Source organism: Saccopteryx bilineata, chromosome 2 (genome assembly GCF_036850765.1).
Source record: "Saccopteryx bilineata isolate mSacBil1 chromosome 2, mSacBil1_pri_phased_curated, whole genome shotgun sequence".
In the NCBI taxonomy this organism is placed as follows: Eukaryota; Metazoa; Chordata; class Mammalia; order Chiroptera; family Emballonuridae; genus Saccopteryx; species Saccopteryx bilineata.
Genome location: NC_089491.1, coordinates 134061332 through 134079839, shown reverse-complemented (window position 1 = coordinate 134079839; position 18508 = coordinate 134061332). Strand labels below are relative to the sequence as shown.

Below are 18508 nucleotides of genomic sequence, written 5' to 3'. Positions count from 1 at the left end.
ACCGAGTAGCCCCTTGCTCAAGCCAGCGACCTTGGGTCCAAGCTGGTAAACTTTTGCTCAAACCAGATGAGCCCGCGCTCAAGGTGGTGACCACGGGGTCTTGAACCTGGGTCCTTCTGCATCCCAGTCTGATGCTCTATCCACTGTGCCACCGCCCGGTCAGGCTGTAAGAATTTTTTTAAGTTTCTTTCAGCCAAACTGATGACAACTGCCAGGGAAGAAAAATCTCAATGGATTGAGAAAATGCTCTGGAAAATGGCAGTTTCATCAATTATTTTATACATTAGAATCAAAGGGAAAGACGTAAGGGGTTAATGAAATCCATTGGTGATTAGGGAGGCTGGAGAAAGCAAAGTGGGGAAATCTTTGGGATTGGATCAAAAGTAAACAGTATAGACACAGACTTCTCTTACATGGGCAGGTGTAGGATAGTTAACAGTTAACAACATGATTGTAACAATGAGGGGATTTGTGGTCTGTGCTCTGGTGGTGTGGTTATACTTTTGAAGGGCCTAGGGCAGGGTAGGGGGAAGGAAATTACCTTGACATTCCAAAGGTATGTTTTCCTAGATGCAAAAAGACAGTAGCCAGGTTTGGTTAAGGTAAAAACTGACCTTTGTCAGGGAAGATACTGGTCCAGGACTTGACTACCTGCTGTGACCTGCCGTTAGGTAGGAAGTTTTTGTTTGTTTTTTGTTTGTTTTGTTTTTTACAGGGACAGAGAGAGAGAGAGTCAGAGAGAGGGATAGATAGGGACAGACAGACAGGAACGGAAAGAGATGAGAAGCATCAATTATTAGTTTTTTGTTGCAACACCTTAGCTGTTCATTGATTGCGACACCTTAGCTGTTCATTGATTGCTTTCTCATATGTGCCTTGACCACGGGCCTTCAGCAGACCAAGTAACCCCTTGCTCGAGCCAGCGACCTTGGGTCCAAGCTGGTGAGCTTTTTGCTCAAGCCAGATGAGCCCGCGCTCAAGCTGGCGACCTCGGGGTCTCAAACCTGGGTCCTTCCGCATCCCAGTCTGACGCTCTATCCACTGCGCCACCGCCTGGTCAGGCTAGGTAGGAAGTTTTAATTTCAGACCATCCTATGTGGTTACTTTCTGTCTCCAAGTTTGTAAGGCCGCCATGCAGGCCTCCCCTGAGCTCGTCAGTTTAGTATGTGGGCCCCTTTTTTCGTCCACAGTGCAATGGATTGAAATAAAATATTTTTAAATTCATGAAGATATTTTACAATTATCTTACTGGTCACCTATAGAGGATGTTAGAAACCAATCACTTCTGAATAATTTGTTAATAAAGGGAAAGAAACAAGGTTTTATTCCTTCCTTTTTGTATTAACTGTATTGCAAGGTAATCAAAGAGTAAGTGAAAGTTTCTTTCTAATTTTTTTATTTATTTATTCATTTTTTTAGAGAGGAGAGTGAGACACAGAGAGAGAAGGGGGGAGGAGCTGGAAGCATCAACTCCCATATGTGCCTTGACCAGGCAAGCCCAGGGTTTGAACCGGCAACCTCAGCGTTTCCAGGTTGACGCTTTACCCACTGCACCACCACAGGTCAGGCGAAAGTTTCTTTCTATAGAAATAGTCAAGCTGATAAATGAAGGGATTACAGGATTTATCACTATTTTGTAAACTTCTGATGAAATAATGAAATGAAGGTAGACAATGATCATCAACAGCCACCAACATCCTATGAAGAGAGACAACCTGACATATGCCTCCTGTTGGAAGTAAACAACATGGCATCCCAACGATATTTTAAGTTCTGGATCTAAGTATAGGAAAGACAGGGATTGAAGGACAATATTAAGTCACATTAAGGGCATGCAAGCTGCAAAATCCAGTAAAAGTCTAAGGACAAACAGCTTGGTTTCTTAAAAAAAAAAAAAGGCAAGGAAATAAGAACAAAACCAAAGAGGAAATGAGCGAGCTATATTTACAAATGCAATGATGTAGACCTTGTTTGGAATCTGATTCTAATAAACAAACTGGAGAGAGAAAGGGGGGGAGAGAGAGACCTGGAGTGATTTGAATCTGTGATAACCCCCCTCCAGGATGGGCCCCCCAAGGATCCATTCTCCTGGTGTTCACACCCTATTGTAGTAAAGCAGGCTGGCAGGTCTGACTGAAGGACGCAGTGTGTGTGACTCATGAAGCCAGGTGAGTCATGAAAAGGCAGTGCAGCTTCCTCCTTGGCTCCTTGTTCACTTGCTCTGGGGGAAACCAGGCAGGCACAGGTTCTGAAGCCCTTTAAGCTGCCCTGAAGAGAACCCTTGCAGAGACGACTTCTTCCCCCAAAACTTGCCAGCTAGTGTAAAATGAGCACCTGGGAAGTAGATCAAAGCTTTCAGGTGATTGAACTCTCAAGAGACACTGAGCCAGAACCGCCCAGCTAAAATGCTCCCAAGTTCCTGACCCACAGAAACTGAGAGCCACAATAAATGTTCATTGTTGCATTAAACCACTAAGTTACACAGCAATAGGTACCTAATACAAACACGACTAGATAGGTGATGTAAAGAAATATGGCTAGTGCATAATGCTAATAACATTATTGCGGTGATGTTCTTTTCTTAAAAAGTTTATTTATTGATTGATCTGAAAGAGAGAGACATGAACCCATGGTCCTGGCTTGAGCCTAATCATAATTAAAATGCCAAAGGTTAAAGACAAAGAGAGAACCTTAAAAGCAGCAAGAGAAAAGCAGTTGGTTACCTACAAGGGCACTCCCATAAGACTATCAGCTGATTTCTCAACAAAAACTTCGCAGGCCAGATGGGTTTGGCAAGAAATATTCAAAGTGATGAAAAACAAGGACCTAGAACCAAGACTACTTTACCCAGCAAAGCTATCATAGAATTGAAGGCAAATATAGCTTTTCCAACAAGAAAAAGCTAAAGGAGTTTACCAAACCAGCATTACATGAAATGTTAAAGTGTCTTCTTTAAGAAGAAGAAAAGGAAAAAAAAACATGAAAAATAAAATGACAATAAATACATATCTATCAACAATTAAATCTAAAAACCAAATAAATAAACAAGCAGAACAGAAACACTCATAGATACAGAGAACGTTTTGACAGTTGCCATATGGAATGGGGTTTGGGGACTTGGGTGAAATAGGTGAAGGGATTAAGAAGTACAAAATGGCCCTGGCCAGTTGGCTCAGCGGTAGAGCGTCGGCCTAGCGTGCGGAGGACCCGGGTTCGATTCCCGGCCGAGGCACACAGGAGAAACGCCCATCTGCTTCTCCACCCCTCCCCCTCTCCTTCCTCTCTGTCTCTTTCTTCCCCTCCCGCAGCCAAGGCTCCATTGGAGCAAAGATGGCCCGGGCGCTGGGGATGGTTCTGTGGCCTCTGCCTCAGGCGCTAGAGTGGCTCTGGTTGCAACATGGCGACGCCCAGGATGGGCAGAGCATTGCCCCCTGGTGGGCAGAGCATCGCCCCATGGTGGGCATGCCGGGTGGATCCCGGTCGGGCGCATGCGGGAGTCTGTCTGACTGTCTCTCCCTGTTTCCAGCTTCAGGAAAAAAAAAAAAAAAGTACAAAATGGTAGTAACAGAATAGTCACGGGGATGTCAAGTACAGCATAGTGAATATAGTCAATAATATTGTAATAACTGTGTATGGTGTCAGATAGGTACTAAATTTATTGGGATGATTACTTAGTAAGTTATATAATGTCTAATCACTGGGGTGTACACTTGAAACTAATATGATATTGTGCAAATAAAATAAAAACAAAACAACAACAACAAAGAAATTTTCTACAACAGAAAGTTTTTTTAAAAGTATTTACAATGGTCCGCGCCAGAGAAAAGACGACATGAAACAGAGTTGTAAGGCTAGGAGGAAAGGCAATGGAATAATACATTCAGGAGGTAGAATGTCCAGGCCTTACTAATTGAATAGATGAGGGGAAGTGAGAAAGTAAAGACTCAAAGATGGGTGGCAGGAGTCTAGACATTCCTACCAACCACTTGCCAGCTGTGCCACCCCAAACACGTCGTCATCCTTCTTGTACCTCATTTCCCATGTGAAAAGTGGAGGTAGAAACACTACTTTCTTCATAGTATAATTGTGAGGATTAAGTTAATTTAAAATATATAAAGCACTTAGAATAGTGCTTAGCAAAACCTTTAAGTGTCAGTTCTTCCATTGGCCGGGGAGGGGGGCCAGGACTGGGAGTGGGATGGTAGTTTTGGCTTTGGACATATTGAGAATATAGTAATGGGGGACTTCCAGGCAGATGCCAGGAAGTGTTTGCACAGAATCTGAGGCTGGGGGTGGGGGGTTGGGGGAGGCAAAGTAGATGACTATAAAAGTGAGTACTCTCCTTGGACAGACACTTCACCAAAGAGGATAAACAAGCACATTAAATGATGTTAAACATCATTAGATAATAAGCAACTTCAAATTAAAGAAAAAGTGAAATACCACTATGTACCTATTAAAATAGCTAAAAAATTTTTTTTTTTTTTTTTTTACAGAGACAGAGAGTCATAGACAGGGACAGACAGACAGGAATGGAGAGATGAGAAGCATCAATCAGTTTTTTGTTGTGACACCTTAGTTGTTCATTGATTGCTTTCTCCTATGTGCCTTGACTGCTGGCCTTCAGCAGACCGAGTAACCCCCGGCTTGAGCTAGCGACCTCGGGTCCAAGCTGGTGAGCTTTGCTCAAACCAGATGAGCCCGCGCTCAAGCTGGCGACCTCGGGGTGTCGAACCTGGGTCCTCCACATCCCAGTCCGACGCTCCATCCACTGCACCACTGTCTGGTCAGGCTAAAAAAAAAAATTTTTTTTTTGTATTTTTCTGAAGCTGGAAACGGGGAGAGACAGTCAGACAGACTCCCGCATGCACCCGACGGGGATCCACCTGGCACGCCCACCAGGGGCAACGCTCTGCCCACCAGGGGGCGATGCTCTGTCCCTCCGGGGCAACGCTCTGTTGCGACCAGAGCCACTCTAGTGCCTGGGGCAGAGGCCAAGGAGCCATCCCCAGCGCCCGGGGCCATCTTTGCTCCAATGGAGCCTTGGCTGCAGGAGGGGAAGAGAGAGACGGAGAGGGGGAGGGGTGGAGAAGCAGATGGGCGTTTCTCCTGTGTGCCCTGGCCGGGAATCGAACCCGGGACTTCTGCACGCCAGGCTGACGCTCTACCACTGAGCCAACCGGCCAGGGCCTAAAAAAAATTTTTTTTAAATAGTGATAACACCAAGTACTGGTGAGAATGGGGAGCAACTGGATCCCTCATACATTGCCAGTGGTAAAAAAAAAAAATACAACCTCATAAAAACAGTTGATAGTTTCTTATGAAATTAAACAAATTAATCATAAACCCAGCATTTGCACTACTGGGTATTTCTCTAGCTCAGAGCTAGAGAAATTGGGCTCATCTACTCACCAGCTCATTGGGCACATCTACTAGGTGCCCAATGAAATGAATGTTTGTTGTATAAGCAACAGCATGGGTGAATGAGGAGATGAAGGAATGAAAGGGGAGGCTCTGTTTGGGGAAGAAGGTCCCCAGCAGAGTGTGCTGACTTCAGAAGGGTCAGGTCCAGAGAGGCAAACCAGACCAAGTCCCCTGCTCCCTTGCCAATGCTGCCGGTCTTGGGCCTGGCTGTTGGAACAGTGCCTACTGAGCTGGGAGGCCAGACTGGCCGGGTTGGTTCTAGGGGAAACATATATGAAAAAGGAAGAGTTTATGTATGTCCAAATCCACACATTCATATTTTCTGTACTTTGTGCAACACATGTAGTGGGTGTGGGAGATGGTAGCCAGGATTCCCAGCGTTGGTCTCAAATGAAGGGAGGGCACTCTGTATTTCCTCTTCTCACCACAGGGTGGCAGTTCAAGCCTGCAAACCTCTGGATGGGCGCTGTTGCTATTGCACTACCTGGTGGCAATATATTTTCCAAGCCACCACACACATGCTTTATCCTGCTCCTTTACTTTTTATGACAGAGATAGTCAAAGAGAGGGACAGATAGGGACAGAAAGACAGGAAGGGAGAGAGATGAGAAGCATCAATTCTTCATTACAGCACCTTGGTTGTTCGTCCATTGCTTTCTCATAAGTGCCTTGACCCAGGGCAGGGTGGGGGGCTACAACAGAGCCGGTGACCCCTTAGGCTCAAGCTGGTGAGCTTTGCTCAAAGCAGATGAGCCCGCGCTCAAGCTGGCAACCTTGAGGTTTCAAACCTGGGTCCACTGCGCCACTGCCTGATCAGGCTAGTCTGACCCTTTTCAATGCCTCCTCACATCTCCTCCACAGACTCGGATGCTGAACTGCCCGTGTTTGAATCACAGCTCTTCCCTCAGACAAGCTTTATTTATTCAACATATTATATAAGAGAAAGTTTGTTTAGAAAGTCACAGAGGTGGAAGAGATGGGCTACATAAGATATGGGCTCAGGAAACAAGTTACAGCAAAAGACGGACCCTGGGCCTGACCTGCGGTGGCGCAGTGGGTAAAGCATCGACCTGGAGCGCTGAGGTCACGGGTTTGAAACCCCAGGCTTGCCTGGTCAAGGCACATATGGGAGTTGATGCTTCCAGCTCCTCCCTTCTCTCTCTCTGTCTTCTCTCTCTAAAAATAAATAAATCTAAAAATAAATAAATAAATAGAAGAAAGAAAAGAAGGGCCCTGGGAGCTCCGGGGAGAGAAAGGGGTAAGGGAAGCAGGCCTGGGGGAGGGCGTGGGGAATGGCATGGGCGTGCTCCATACAGAGAGCAACGCAGACAAGCTTTAATCTTGGGTAATTTAGTTAAGCTCTCTGAGCCTCACTCTCTCATATTAAAATGGAGATAACAGCCTGACCAGGCGGTGGCGCAGTGGATAGAGCGTCGGACTGGGATGCGGAAGTACCCAGGTTCGAGACCCCAGAGGTCGCGCGCGGGCTCATCTGGCTTGAGCAAAGAGCTCGCCAGCTTGGACCCAAGGTCGCTGGCTCCAGCAAGGGGTTACTCGGTCTGCTGAAGGCCCGCGGTCAAGGCACGTGTGAGAAAGCAATCAATGAACAACTAAGAAGTCGCAACGCGCAACGAGAAACTGATGATTGATGCTTCTCATCTCTCTCTGTTCCTGTCTGTCTGTCCCTGTCTATCTCTGCCTCTGTAAAAAAAAAAAAAAAAATGGAGATAACAGCCTGACTTGCGGTGGCGCAGTAGTAGAGCATTGACCTGGAATGCTGAGGTCGCCTGTTTGACACCTTGAGCTTGCCTGGTCAAGGCACATGCAAGAATCAGTCAATGAATATATATATATATATATATCAGTCAATGAACAACTAAAGTGAAGCAACTATGATCTCGCTCCCCTCACCCCTCTAAAATTAATAAATAAGCCTGACCGGGCGGTGGCGCAGTGGATAGAGCATCGGACTAGGATGCGGAGGACCCAGGTTTGAGATCCCGAGGTCGCCAGATTGAGCGAGGGCTCATCTGGTTTGAGCAAAAGCTCACCAGCTTGAGGCCAAGGTCACTGGCTCGAGCAAGGGGTTATTCGGTCTGCTGAAGGCCTGCAGTCAAGGCACGTATGAGAGGGCAATCAATGAACAATTAAGGTGTTGCAACGTGCAATGAAAAACTAATGATTAATGCTTCTCATCTCTCCGTTCCTGTCTGTCTGTCCCTGTCTATCCTTCTCTCTGTAAAAAAAAATAAAATTAAATTAATAAAATTAATAAATAAAATCTTAAAAAATAAGTAAAATAAAATGGGGATAACAATACTTACCTAAAAAGACTGGTGAAGCCTGACCTGTGGTGGCGCAGTGGATAAAGCATCGACCTGGAAATGCTGAGGTCGCTGGTTCAAAACCCTGGGCTTGCCTGGTCAAGGCATATATAGTTGATGCTTCCAGCTCCTCCCCCCTTCTCTCTCTCTGTCTCTCTCTCCTCTCTGTCTCTCCTCTCTAAAATGAATAAATAGGCCCTGGCTGGTTGGCTCAGCGGTAGAGCGTCGGCCTAGCGTGCGGAGGACCCAGGTTCGATTCCCGGCCAGGGCACACAGGAGAAGCGCCCATTTGCTTCTCCACCCCTCCGCCACGCCTTCCTCTCTGTCTCTCTCTTCCCCTCCCGCAGCCAAGGCTCCATTGGAGCAAAGATGGCCCAGGCGCTGAGGATGGCTCTGTGGCCTCTGCCTCAGGTGCTAGAGTGGCTCTGGTCGCAACATGGCGACGCCCAGGAGGGGCAGAGCATCGCCCCCCTGGTGGGCAGAGCGTCGCCCCATGGTGGGTGTGCCGGGTGGATCCTGGTCGGGCGCATGCGGGAGTCTGTCTGACTGTCTCTCCCTGTTTCCAGCTTCAGAAAAATGAAAATAAAATAAAATAAAATAAAATGAATAAATAAAAAAAAAAAAAAAAAAAAGACTGGTGAAGATTAACTGAGTTAATACGTATAAGCACTTAGAACAGTGCCTGGCACACTGTAAACACTGTGCATGTGTTTGCCTTCTATTATTATTATTATTATTATTATTATTATTAAAGCATCAACTCACACATGTGCCTTGACCAGGCAAGCTCAGGGTTTCAAACCAGTGACCTCAGCACTCCAGGTCTATGCTTAATCCACTGTACCACCGTAGGTCAGGCTATTATTTTTAAAATTTTTAAAAATTTTTGTTTTCTGCCTGACCTGTGGTGGCACAGTGGATAATGCATCGACCTGGAAATGCTGAGGTCGCCGGTTTGAAACCCTGGGCTTGCCTGGTCAAGGCACATATGGGAGTTGATGCTTCGAGCTCCTCCCCCCTTCTCTCTCTCTATCTCTCTCTCTCTCCCTCTCTCTCTCCTCTCTAAAAATGAATAAAGAAAAAAAAATTTTTGTTTTCAATTGATTTGAGAGAGAACGGGGTGCGGGGGAAGAAGCATCAACTCGTTGTTCGACTTAGCTGTTCCATTTAGTTGTGCACTCATAGATTGATTCCTGTACCACCCTGACCAGGGATTGAACCTATAACTTCTGCACACTGGGATGGTGCTTTGTCAGGCTCAAGTGGAAGCCTATGGAGCCACCTTAACTTCCTCATCAGCAAAACCCATCCTAGGACTAATCCCACCATCTCCCTTCTCTCTTCCTAAAACCAGGCCTCTATACCCTCCTAAGAGAAGAAACAGCAACCACTAAAACCCCACTTGCCTGTGAATTGGTGCCACTCACTGGACATGCTGGCTCTTCAGCCTCTACTGGGCTCTAGGCTCCTTTGAAAATCCTTGACTTGCCCTGAGCCTAGTTCCTCTTTGTCTGCTGTGACTATTCCACATCTTTACGACTTTCCCCATCCACATGATACAAAAGGGTTCAGGGAACAGTCCCTCTGCCTGACTGGTGGTGGCGCGGTAGCTAGAACATCGACCTGGGATGCTGCTCCCAGGTTTGAAACCCTGATTTCACCAGTTTGAGCACGGGCTCATTCGGATTGAGCGCAGGCTCAGCAGCTTGAGCACGGGGTCACTGGCTTGAGCTTGGGATCATAGACATGATTCCCATGGTCACTGGCTTGAGCCCAAAGGTCGCTGGCTTAAAGCCCAAGGTTGCTGACTTGAGCAAGGGGTCACTGGCTTGGCTGGAGCACTCCAGTCAAGGCACATATGAGAAGCAATCAATGAACAACTAAAGTACCACAACTACAAGTGATGCTTCTCATCTTTCTCCCTTCCTGTCTGTCTCTCTTTTCAAAAAAGAGTCCCTCTGAGGTAAGATGATATACATGGCCACCACATTTTGTAGCTGCTCCCATCGATGTGTGATGACCTCATAGCCCTGCACATTCCCTACTGTTGTTACCATCTCCTAAACCCTTCCGCAGAGACCTAGATAGAGCTCAAGGCCCTTCTCAGCCAACTCCCTGTGGACACAGCCTCTTTAAAGCCTTTTGCCCTCCTGGCTCTCCCTGCAGCCCTTTCAAGTGGGTGTTGCCTCCTGTCCCTCAGCCAGTAGGCTGGGCGCCCTTTTTTCCCTCAGTGCTTTCAGACAGTTCTTCTTCCCTAAAGCCCTTCAGCTTTGAATCTCACATCAACAGACTATACCACACACTCTGCCTCCCTTTTCCACTTATCTATCAATAGCTGGTTACTTCCTTTTATTTCTTGAAGGGTTTGGCTCATGTCTCACTATCATTCCCTTTGACATTAATTCTGTTCTAATTCTTAGAGATTTCAATACCCTCCCAGATAATCCTCTCAGTATTCTGGCCTCTCAGTTCCACCATCTCTCATCTCCTCTAATGACCTTGTCCTCTGCCATGTCTGAGTCACTCACTCCCATGGTCATTTCCTGGTCCTTTCTTTCTTCTTTTTTTTAAGATTTTTTAAAATTTATTCATTATAGAGAGGGGAGAGAGAGAGAGAGAGAGAGAGAGAGAGAGAAGGGGGAAGGAGCGGGAAGCATCAACTCCCATATGTGCCTTGACCAGGCAAGCCCAATGTTTTGAACCTCAGCATTTCCAGGTTGATGCTTTATCCACTGCGCCATCACAGGTCAGGCACTCCTGGTCCTTTTCATTACCAATAACTGCAACTCCTCTCAGAGGCGGATTAAGGTCAGTTGAGGCCCTGTTGCAGAAGAAAATATTGGGCCCCTAAGGGCCCAATGAAGGGTCCCCCTTCATTAGAAAAAAGTGTAAAGTTGGGGTAAAGTTTTGTGGGGCCATTCAGGAGTTGGGGCCCAGGGCACGCGCCCAGTGTGCCTGCCGTTAAATCCGCCTCTGACCCCTCTGTATTAGTGTCCCAGGGCTTCCTTAACAAAGTACCACAGACTGGGCAGCTTAAACAGCAGAAATGTATTGTCTCACAGAAGTGGAGGCTAGAAGTCCAAGATCAGGGTGTAGGCGGGGTAGCTTTTTTTTAAAAAAAAATTATTATTATTTTTTTACAGAGACAGAGAGAGAGAGAGTGAAGGATAGACAGGGACAGACAGACAGGAACGGAGAGATGAGAAGCATCAATCATTAGTTTTTCGTTGCGCATTGCGAAACCTTTAGTTGTTCATTGATTGCTTTCTCATATGTGCCTTGACCTTGGCCTTCAGATCGAGTAACCCCTTGCTTGAGCCAGCAACCTTGGGTCCAAGCTGGTGAGCTTTTGCTCAAACCAGATGAGCCCGCGCTCAAGCTGGCGACCTCGGGGTCTTGAACCTGGGTCCTCAGCATTCCAGTTCGACACTCTATCCACTGCGCCACCTCCTGGTCAGGCCAGGGTAGCTTCCTTTTGAGGGCTGTGTGGGAGAATCTGTTCCAGGCCACTCCCAGCTTCTGGTGTTTGCTGGCAGTCTTTGGTGTTCCCTGGTGTAGGGTTGATACTGGACATGGCCTTTGCCCCTCCCCAGCCACAAGGCACCATGGTTATAGATCCTGACCTCATGGGCCATGAGATAAAGGGTAGTAAAACTATAACTAAGAACAATGGATCTGAATCACCAGATATGTATCAAGCTTGGCCTCACCAACTTGAGCACAGAGTCATCAGCTTAAGGGTGGGATTATAGACATGACCCCATGGTTGCTGGCTTGAGCCCAAAAGTCACTGGTTTGAAGCCCAAGGTCGCTGGCTTGAGCAAGGGGTTGCTAGCTCGGCTTGAGTCCCCTGGTCAAGGCACATATGAGAAAGCGGTGAATGAACAACTAAAGTGATACAACTACAAGTTGATGCTTCTCATCTCTCTCCCTTCCTGTCTCTCTCTCATTAAAAACAAAACAAAACATTCTATTCAACTTTAGTTACTTAGAAAGAAAATGCCAACCATGGCTGGGTAGCTCAGTTGGTTATAGCATCATCCTGATACACCAAGGTTGCTAGTTTCATCCCCTGTCAAAGCATATACAACAATCAACCAATAAATGCATAAATATGTGGAACAACAAATGTATCTCTCTCCCTTCCTCTCTCTCTCTAAAATCAATAATTACAATTATAGCCTGACCAGTGGTGGTGCAATGGTTAGAGCCTCGACCTGGGATGCTGAGATCCCAGGTTTGAAATGCCAAAGCTGCCAATTTGAGTACAGGCTCACCAGCTTAAGTGCATAGTTGCCAACTGGAGTGTGGGATCACTGACATGACCTCATGGTCTTGGGCTTGAGTCCAAAGGTCTCTGGCTTGAAACCCAAGGTCGCTGGCTTGGCTGGAGCTCTCCAGTCAAGGTACATGTGAGAAGCAACCAATGAACAACTAATGTGCCACAACTACGAGCTGATACTTATCTCTCTTCCTGCCTCTTTCTGTCTCTCTCACCAAAAAACAAAACAAAACAAAAAACCCATGAACATGCACTTTTATAATCTGCATGTTTTTCATAATTATAAAAAAGTGTAATTATTTTCATTAAATTTTAAAGTTATACCTCACTCCAATATCATAGAAATGTTCAGCTGTATTTACTTCAAATTTACATGCTTTTTTTCATCTTTTCCCAGTGAGTGGAGGGGAGATATAGAGAGACTCCCACATGTGCCCTTGACAGGGATCTACCCAGCAACTCCTGTCTGGGGCAGATGCTCTGCCCATCTGGGGTCATACTGGCAACTGAGCTATTTTTAGCTCCTTAGGCTGAGGCTCCACAGAGTCATCCTCAGTGTCCAGCCAGATGAGGTAGAACCAATCCAGCCATGGTTGCAAGAGGGAAGAGAGGAGAGAGAGAGAGAGAGAGAGAGAGAGAAAAGTGGGAGGAGGAAGGGTGGAGAAGCAGATGGCCACTTCTCCTGTGTGCCTGGACTGGGAATCAAACCCAGGATGTCCACATGCCGGGAAGACGCTCTACTACTGAGCCAACTGGCCAAGGTCACATGCTTCTTAAAAAATTATTTATATGCTTGAGCCTGACCTGTGGTGGGTCAGTGGATAAAGCGTCAACCTGGAATGCTGAGGTTGCGGGTGCAAAACCCTGGGCTTCCCGTCAAGGCACATGAGAAGCAACTACTAGGAGTTGATGCTTTCCCGCTCCCACCTCCCCTTTCTCTCTGTCCTCACTCTACAATATTATTTATATGCTTGAATTAATTCACACATGATTACAGATGGGAGTATTTATCCAGATTTTTCTTTATTTTTATTTTTCCGAAGCTGGAAACAGGGAGAGACAGCCAGCCAGACTCCCGCATGAGCCCGACTGGGATCCACCCGGCACGCCCACCAGGGGGCGACGCTCTGCCAACCAGGGGGCGATGCTTTGCCTCACTCTGCCGTGACCAGAGCCACTCTAGCGCCTGGGGCAGAGGCCAAGGAGCCATCCCCAGCGCCCCGGCCATCTTTGCTCCAATGGAGCCTTGGCTGCGGGAGGGGAAGAGAGAGACAGAGAAGAAGGAGGGGGGTGGGGGTGGAGAAGCAAATGGGCGCTTCTCCTATGTGCCCTGGCCGGGAATCGAACCAGGGTCCCCCGCACGCCAGGCCGACGCTCTACCGCTGAGCCGACCGGCCAGGGCCAGCCAGATTTTTCTTCAGAGCATGATTTTTTTTTTAATTTTTATTAGATTTTATTTATTGATTTTTAGAGATAGGAGAATGAAAGAGAAAAAGAGAGAAAAAGGGAGAAACAGGAAGCATCAACTCATAGTAGTTGCTTTCTCTATGTGCCTTGACTGGGCAAGCCCAGGGTTTTGTTTTGTTTTTTTTTTAAGATTTTATTTATTTATTTTACAGAGGATAGAGAAAGAGAGAGAAGGGAGGGGGAAGAGCAGGAAGCATCAACTCCCATATGTGCCTTGACCTGGCAAGCCCAGGGGTTGAATTGGCAGCCTCAGCGTTCCAGGTCGATGCTTTATCCACTGCGCCACCACAGGTCAGTCATGCAGAGCATGATTATTTTTTAAAAAACTTTTTTATTGATAAAGAAAACAAAACATATTTGCAGAAACTCCAGAAAAGGATAAATAAAAATCACTGGCAAACCAGGGAAAACCTCAGTTAACATTTGGGACATTCCTGCAAAAGGCAGGGTTCCCCGTGAGGAGGAACCCGAAACCTTTTCAGTCTTGGTGATCCCTTGATGCCTTTGGGGGGTGAGGAGTAAGGGGAGGGGTCTGGCTGTTTTGGCTTCCTTTGTTAGGGAAACACCACAGAAAGTGTCATACTGAGTGGTGAAGCAGTCACCCATTGTTCATGGAGAAAACAGTGAGGTCACCTTAATCAGGCAAGCAGAGGCTGCAAACTGAGATATGACCTGTTCAGCCATAGTGAGAATGGAGTGGTCTTTTAGCCAAACCTTTCCTTGAAGTTCAAGGAGAAATCAGTTTCCCAGAAAACACATGTCTTTAACGCACGTGTGTCCCCCTCCCCAGAACTGCTTCAGATGGAATATTCGGTCTGTGTGTGCAGCAGTTACGTGGGATGCGGGCTGGCTTATACAGGCCCAGTACCAGTTAGCAGAATGATGGGAGATTTAGGAACAAGAGCACCCCACCTTGGAACAGTTGGTGGGGAAGGCCTGGCTCCAGGTATGACTGATGCTACCCTGCTTTGGTGACTGACAGTGATTTCCCCAGGGAACAAGGCGACACCTTGCATTTACAAACACTGCAGAACAGAGACTGGTAGTGACTGACCAGACCCTGGTGACACAAACATGGATGGACCCACTGGTCTTGGCTTAAAATGTGGAGTCCAGAGTCAAGCCCAGCATGCCAAGCTCCTTCCTGAAAAGAAAACAGAGTGCATATCCTGCGGGCAAACAATTCTATTCGAACAAGGAAACAAGGAAATGAGGTAATCCATCAGGTTCAAATGGAGAAAAGGGCCTGGAAAACCAAGAAATAGTAAGTTAGGAGAAGGATGATATAGACTTCTTTGAGCCTGCCTGGCAAGAAGCAGAGATTTGCAGCTTGGTAGTATCATACTTAAGCCCATAAAAACAGAAGGCACAGAGGGATAGAAACCTGTAAGTAAAAGATGAAGTAAGAAAATGGGATTCCAACATTTAAAGAAAACCAACTTATGTGACTTGCCCCTTCTCTAAGTCTTGTTAATTTCTTCAATGATGATATCAACTAAGGGAAACCGAAGGGAGAGGCCAGATTCAGGGAGAGGGTAGAAGAGCAGAGCTAAGGAGAAAGTCTGGCTGATGGGACCAGCAATACTGTAGGTGTTTATTTTAACACGGAGTTGTTGTTTTTGTGACAGAGACAGAGAGGGACAGATAGGGACAGACAGAGATGAGAAGCATAAATTCTTTATAGTGACTCCTTAGTTGTTTGCTTTCTCACATGTGCCTTGACGAGGGGGGATATGCAGCAGAGTGAGTCACCCCTTGCTCAAGCCAGCCACCATGGGGTCATGTCTGTGATCCCATGCTCAAGCCAGTGACCTTTGGGCTCAAGCTGGTAACCTCAGGGTTTTGAACCTGGGTCCTCTGCGTCCCAGTCTGATGCCCTATATACTGTGCCACTGCCTGATCAGGTTAACAGGGAGTTCTTTTACTACTCTCAGGAGCATTGGGGGGCTGGGAGACACTGCTGGAAGGGGCTAGTATAAAAGGAGGTGCTGACACCCTCCCCACTCCCAACCTTCCTTGGGCTGGTCAGAGCCTGGGACAGTGTCCACAGCATAACTGAGTTGTGAATGTGCCCAGCACCACTCCCTGTCCAGGCACGCCTGACCTTGGCTCAGCAAGCCTGCGGTGTCAATATGCCGTGTGTCTACTACAGGGCCCCCATGCCTACAATGAACTGTCTTGTCCAAAGGCCAGCAGTACTGAGTGTGCATGCTGCCCAGGTAGCCTCCAGAATATATGCCACAGGGAGGCAGCCAGTGTAGACTATGTCAGCACTCTGGAAGTCATTCAGCACCTATAACCCAGGTGGGCAGGAGGCTGGCCAATGTAAGATGAGCTGGTTACCACCTGGTTTACCTTCAGGTCATTGCCCAACCTCATGCCCAACAGGACCTCCAAGGGCTGGAGGGCCACAACCACCCCCTGGCCTTCCTGTGCATGTGGAGAGTCTGAAATAACTCCTGGAAGTCTAGACCCTTCTGCACAGTCTCCCCTTCCTTTTTTTAAAAAAGATTTTTATTAATTTTTTTTTTTTTTAGAGAAAGGAGAGGAGAAAAAGGGGGCAGAAGCGGAAGCATCAACTTGTGCTAGTTGCTTCCTGTATGTGCCTTGACTGAGCAAGCCTGGGGTTTAGAACCAGCGACCTCAGCGTTCTAGGTCGATGCTCTATCCACTGTGCCACCACAGGCCAGGCACAGTCTCCCCTTACTAAAGTGAGAAGTGAGTCACATTCTTGGCCTCTCTTTCCGAAAGTGAGAATTTTAGAGCGTGGAGAACTTCTGAGTGAAATGAGGTAGAAACAGGGGCAAGATCAGGGGAAAGCCAAGGTCTGAGGGGAAATTAGAAGTTGCCAACAGTTTGAGACCCAAATTGTTGTGCCTCCTTTCATGGCAACAGGAGTTACAGACACTTAACTCTGCTAACCCTGCAGCCCCTGAAGCTGTTTGCAGGTCCCACCCCATCTGGTATGTACAGGGGTACATGCATGACCACGGGTCCCTCCCCAAGAGACAGCCTGCCTCTGCCCTGCTCAAACCCTGGGCCAGGGGAATCTCCCTGACCCAGGCACTATTCCAGACCTAAGCAGACCCTGACCCCCCAATCATTACTTGCCTTCCAGGTGACCTCAGCAAGCTCTCTGGTAGGGGGTTTGCTTCACAGGGCACTTGGGATAGTCTCCCCCTCCCCCTGGTGCCCACAGTTTCCATCCACCTGTCCATCCCTCGGTCCTCCCACAGAACAAGCCGAGTCGGGGGCACGGAGGGGCCTCCACGTTTTATTAGGGATACCGCAAAAGCAGAGGCTGGAAGCAGAGCAGCCACATTTATAATGACAGATAAATTAACCACAGTGGGGGGATGAGGGTGGGGAGTGGACCAGGTGCTTTAATATATAAAAAAAACAAGAAGACAGACAAACAGACCCCAAAGACATGGGGCAAGGGAGGGCAGCACCATTCAGACAGCAGGGAGGACCAGGGCAGATGAGAGAGAAGGCAACTTGACTCCTTAGCCCGAAACGCCACTAGCACGGGGCCTCCAGACTGGCCCCGTGGGGGCTGAGGCAAGGAGCAGCCATGTTTGGCAGAGATGGCACAGCTGGCAGGCAGAAAGCCCAGCACCACAAGATGGCTCAGCCTGAAGTAGGAGCTAGGGCTGGAACACAGCGGCCTGGAAACCCAGTCCCTCGGAGGAAGAGGTGAGAGGATGGACCAAAGGTGCGGTCTCTCCCTGAGCTGAGAGTGGTCATCTCCTCCACAGCAGCTGTGACAGGGACCCCTTCACCTTCTTGTCAATCTGCTTCCTTAGTCCCTTCAGGGAGGAACCCTATAGGCCCTGAGGGGCAGGGCCTGAGGAGAGCCGTCCAGTCTGTGCTCTGAGGGGCTGAGGCACAGTGCCTCAGCCCTGACTCCCACAGGAGGAAAGCGAGTCGTAGAGCGAGTCGCTAAGAGACTCTGAGGTCTCCAGCCCTGGGGGGGGCCCACTGGCCACTCTGCCTTCCTCGCCCATGTCCGATGTGCTAGGAGTGCGGCTACCCCCAAATGCTGGGCCCTGGGGCGTCGTAGGGGCTGGGCGGCGAGGTTCGAGGCTCCGCTTCCGGTCCACTGCCAGGGCCTGGGAAAGGAGGGGAGCTCAGGAGGCCCCTCTAGCCTCCCAGCCCAGCCTGAACGGCCCTGGGCTCTGCCTCAGGCGGGGGCCCACCTAGGCGGCTGCACCCAGAGGCAGGCTGGAGAGATGACAGCACAGTCCCACCAAGGTTCTGCAGAGGGCGAGACCCTTTTCCTCAAGAGGGATGAAAGAGGGGATTCCCAGAGGGGCACCCAAGGGGCTCTCCCACCAATCCCCCTCTGGGACAGGGCTGTACCTCACTGGAGAAATTGGTCTCCCCTTCTTATTCCCCCATCTTTAGTCCTACTCCGTTTCCCCTTCAGTCCTGCTTACCATTGGGGTCCTGGGCAGCCCCTCCAATTGTCGGGGTGGGCACAGGAAAGGGTCACTAGAGCCACCAGCTGCCCTGGCGTTGGGGAAGGTCCAGTTTTTGGCCAGCTGGACAGGAGGGGGAGGTCCTGGGTCTTCACAAGGATCTATGTGGTGACAAGGGGAAGGTAGATGGTGGTTGGTGAAGCCCTAGGGGAAGCCCGCCCCCTGCCAGGACACTCACCGTCAGGACAGGTCTGATGGTCCCGGTGGCCTGGAGCAGCACTGAGCAGCGCGGGAAAGGCTGGCATGCTGGGGTGCCGCCCGCTCACCAGCAGCTCCTCTATGCCTGGCACCTCACGCTCCAGTGTGTGGGCGCGGCGGGGAACTTTGGTAAGGGGTGGTGGCCGAGTTGGGGTCCCCCCGGGTGGGGGCTCCAGCCGTGGTGGCTTGGTCTTGGGAGGATTCTTGCTGGGGGTCCCACAGCTGCTATGGTCTGGAGGTGGGAAGGTCCCAATGCCACTGTCCAGGGTTCGAGTCAAGGAGCCACAGGCTGGGGGAGGGGAGGGTAAGTCACGAATGTGAAGCTGTAAGTG

General features: G+C 48.6%; 2 protein-coding genes across 6 annotated transcripts in view; both read right to left on the bottom strand.

Annotated features, from left to right (window-relative positions):
* Window positions 1-18508, bottom strand: part of BCDIN3D (BCDIN3 domain containing RNA methyltransferase) — a 119922-nt gene that overhangs the window by 32064 nt on the left and 69350 nt on the right. The window lies entirely within an intron of this gene.
* Window positions 13929-18508, bottom strand: part of NCKAP5L (NCK associated protein 5 like) — a 73814-nt gene continuing 69234 nt past the window's right edge. For 4 of the 5 annotated variants that reach the window (XM_066257893.1, XM_066257894.1, XM_066257897.1 and 1 more), the window contains exons 11-13: window positions 18157-18465; window positions 17937-18079; window positions 13929-17609 (exon numbers count right to left, since the gene is read on the bottom strand). In XM_066257893.1, coding sequence (XP_066113990.1) covers window positions 17394-17609; window positions 17937-18079; window positions 18157-18465 — 668 coding nt within the window. In that variant the 3' untranslated portion in view covers window positions 13929-17393. The other variant, XM_066257896.1, reaches the window with a different exon arrangement.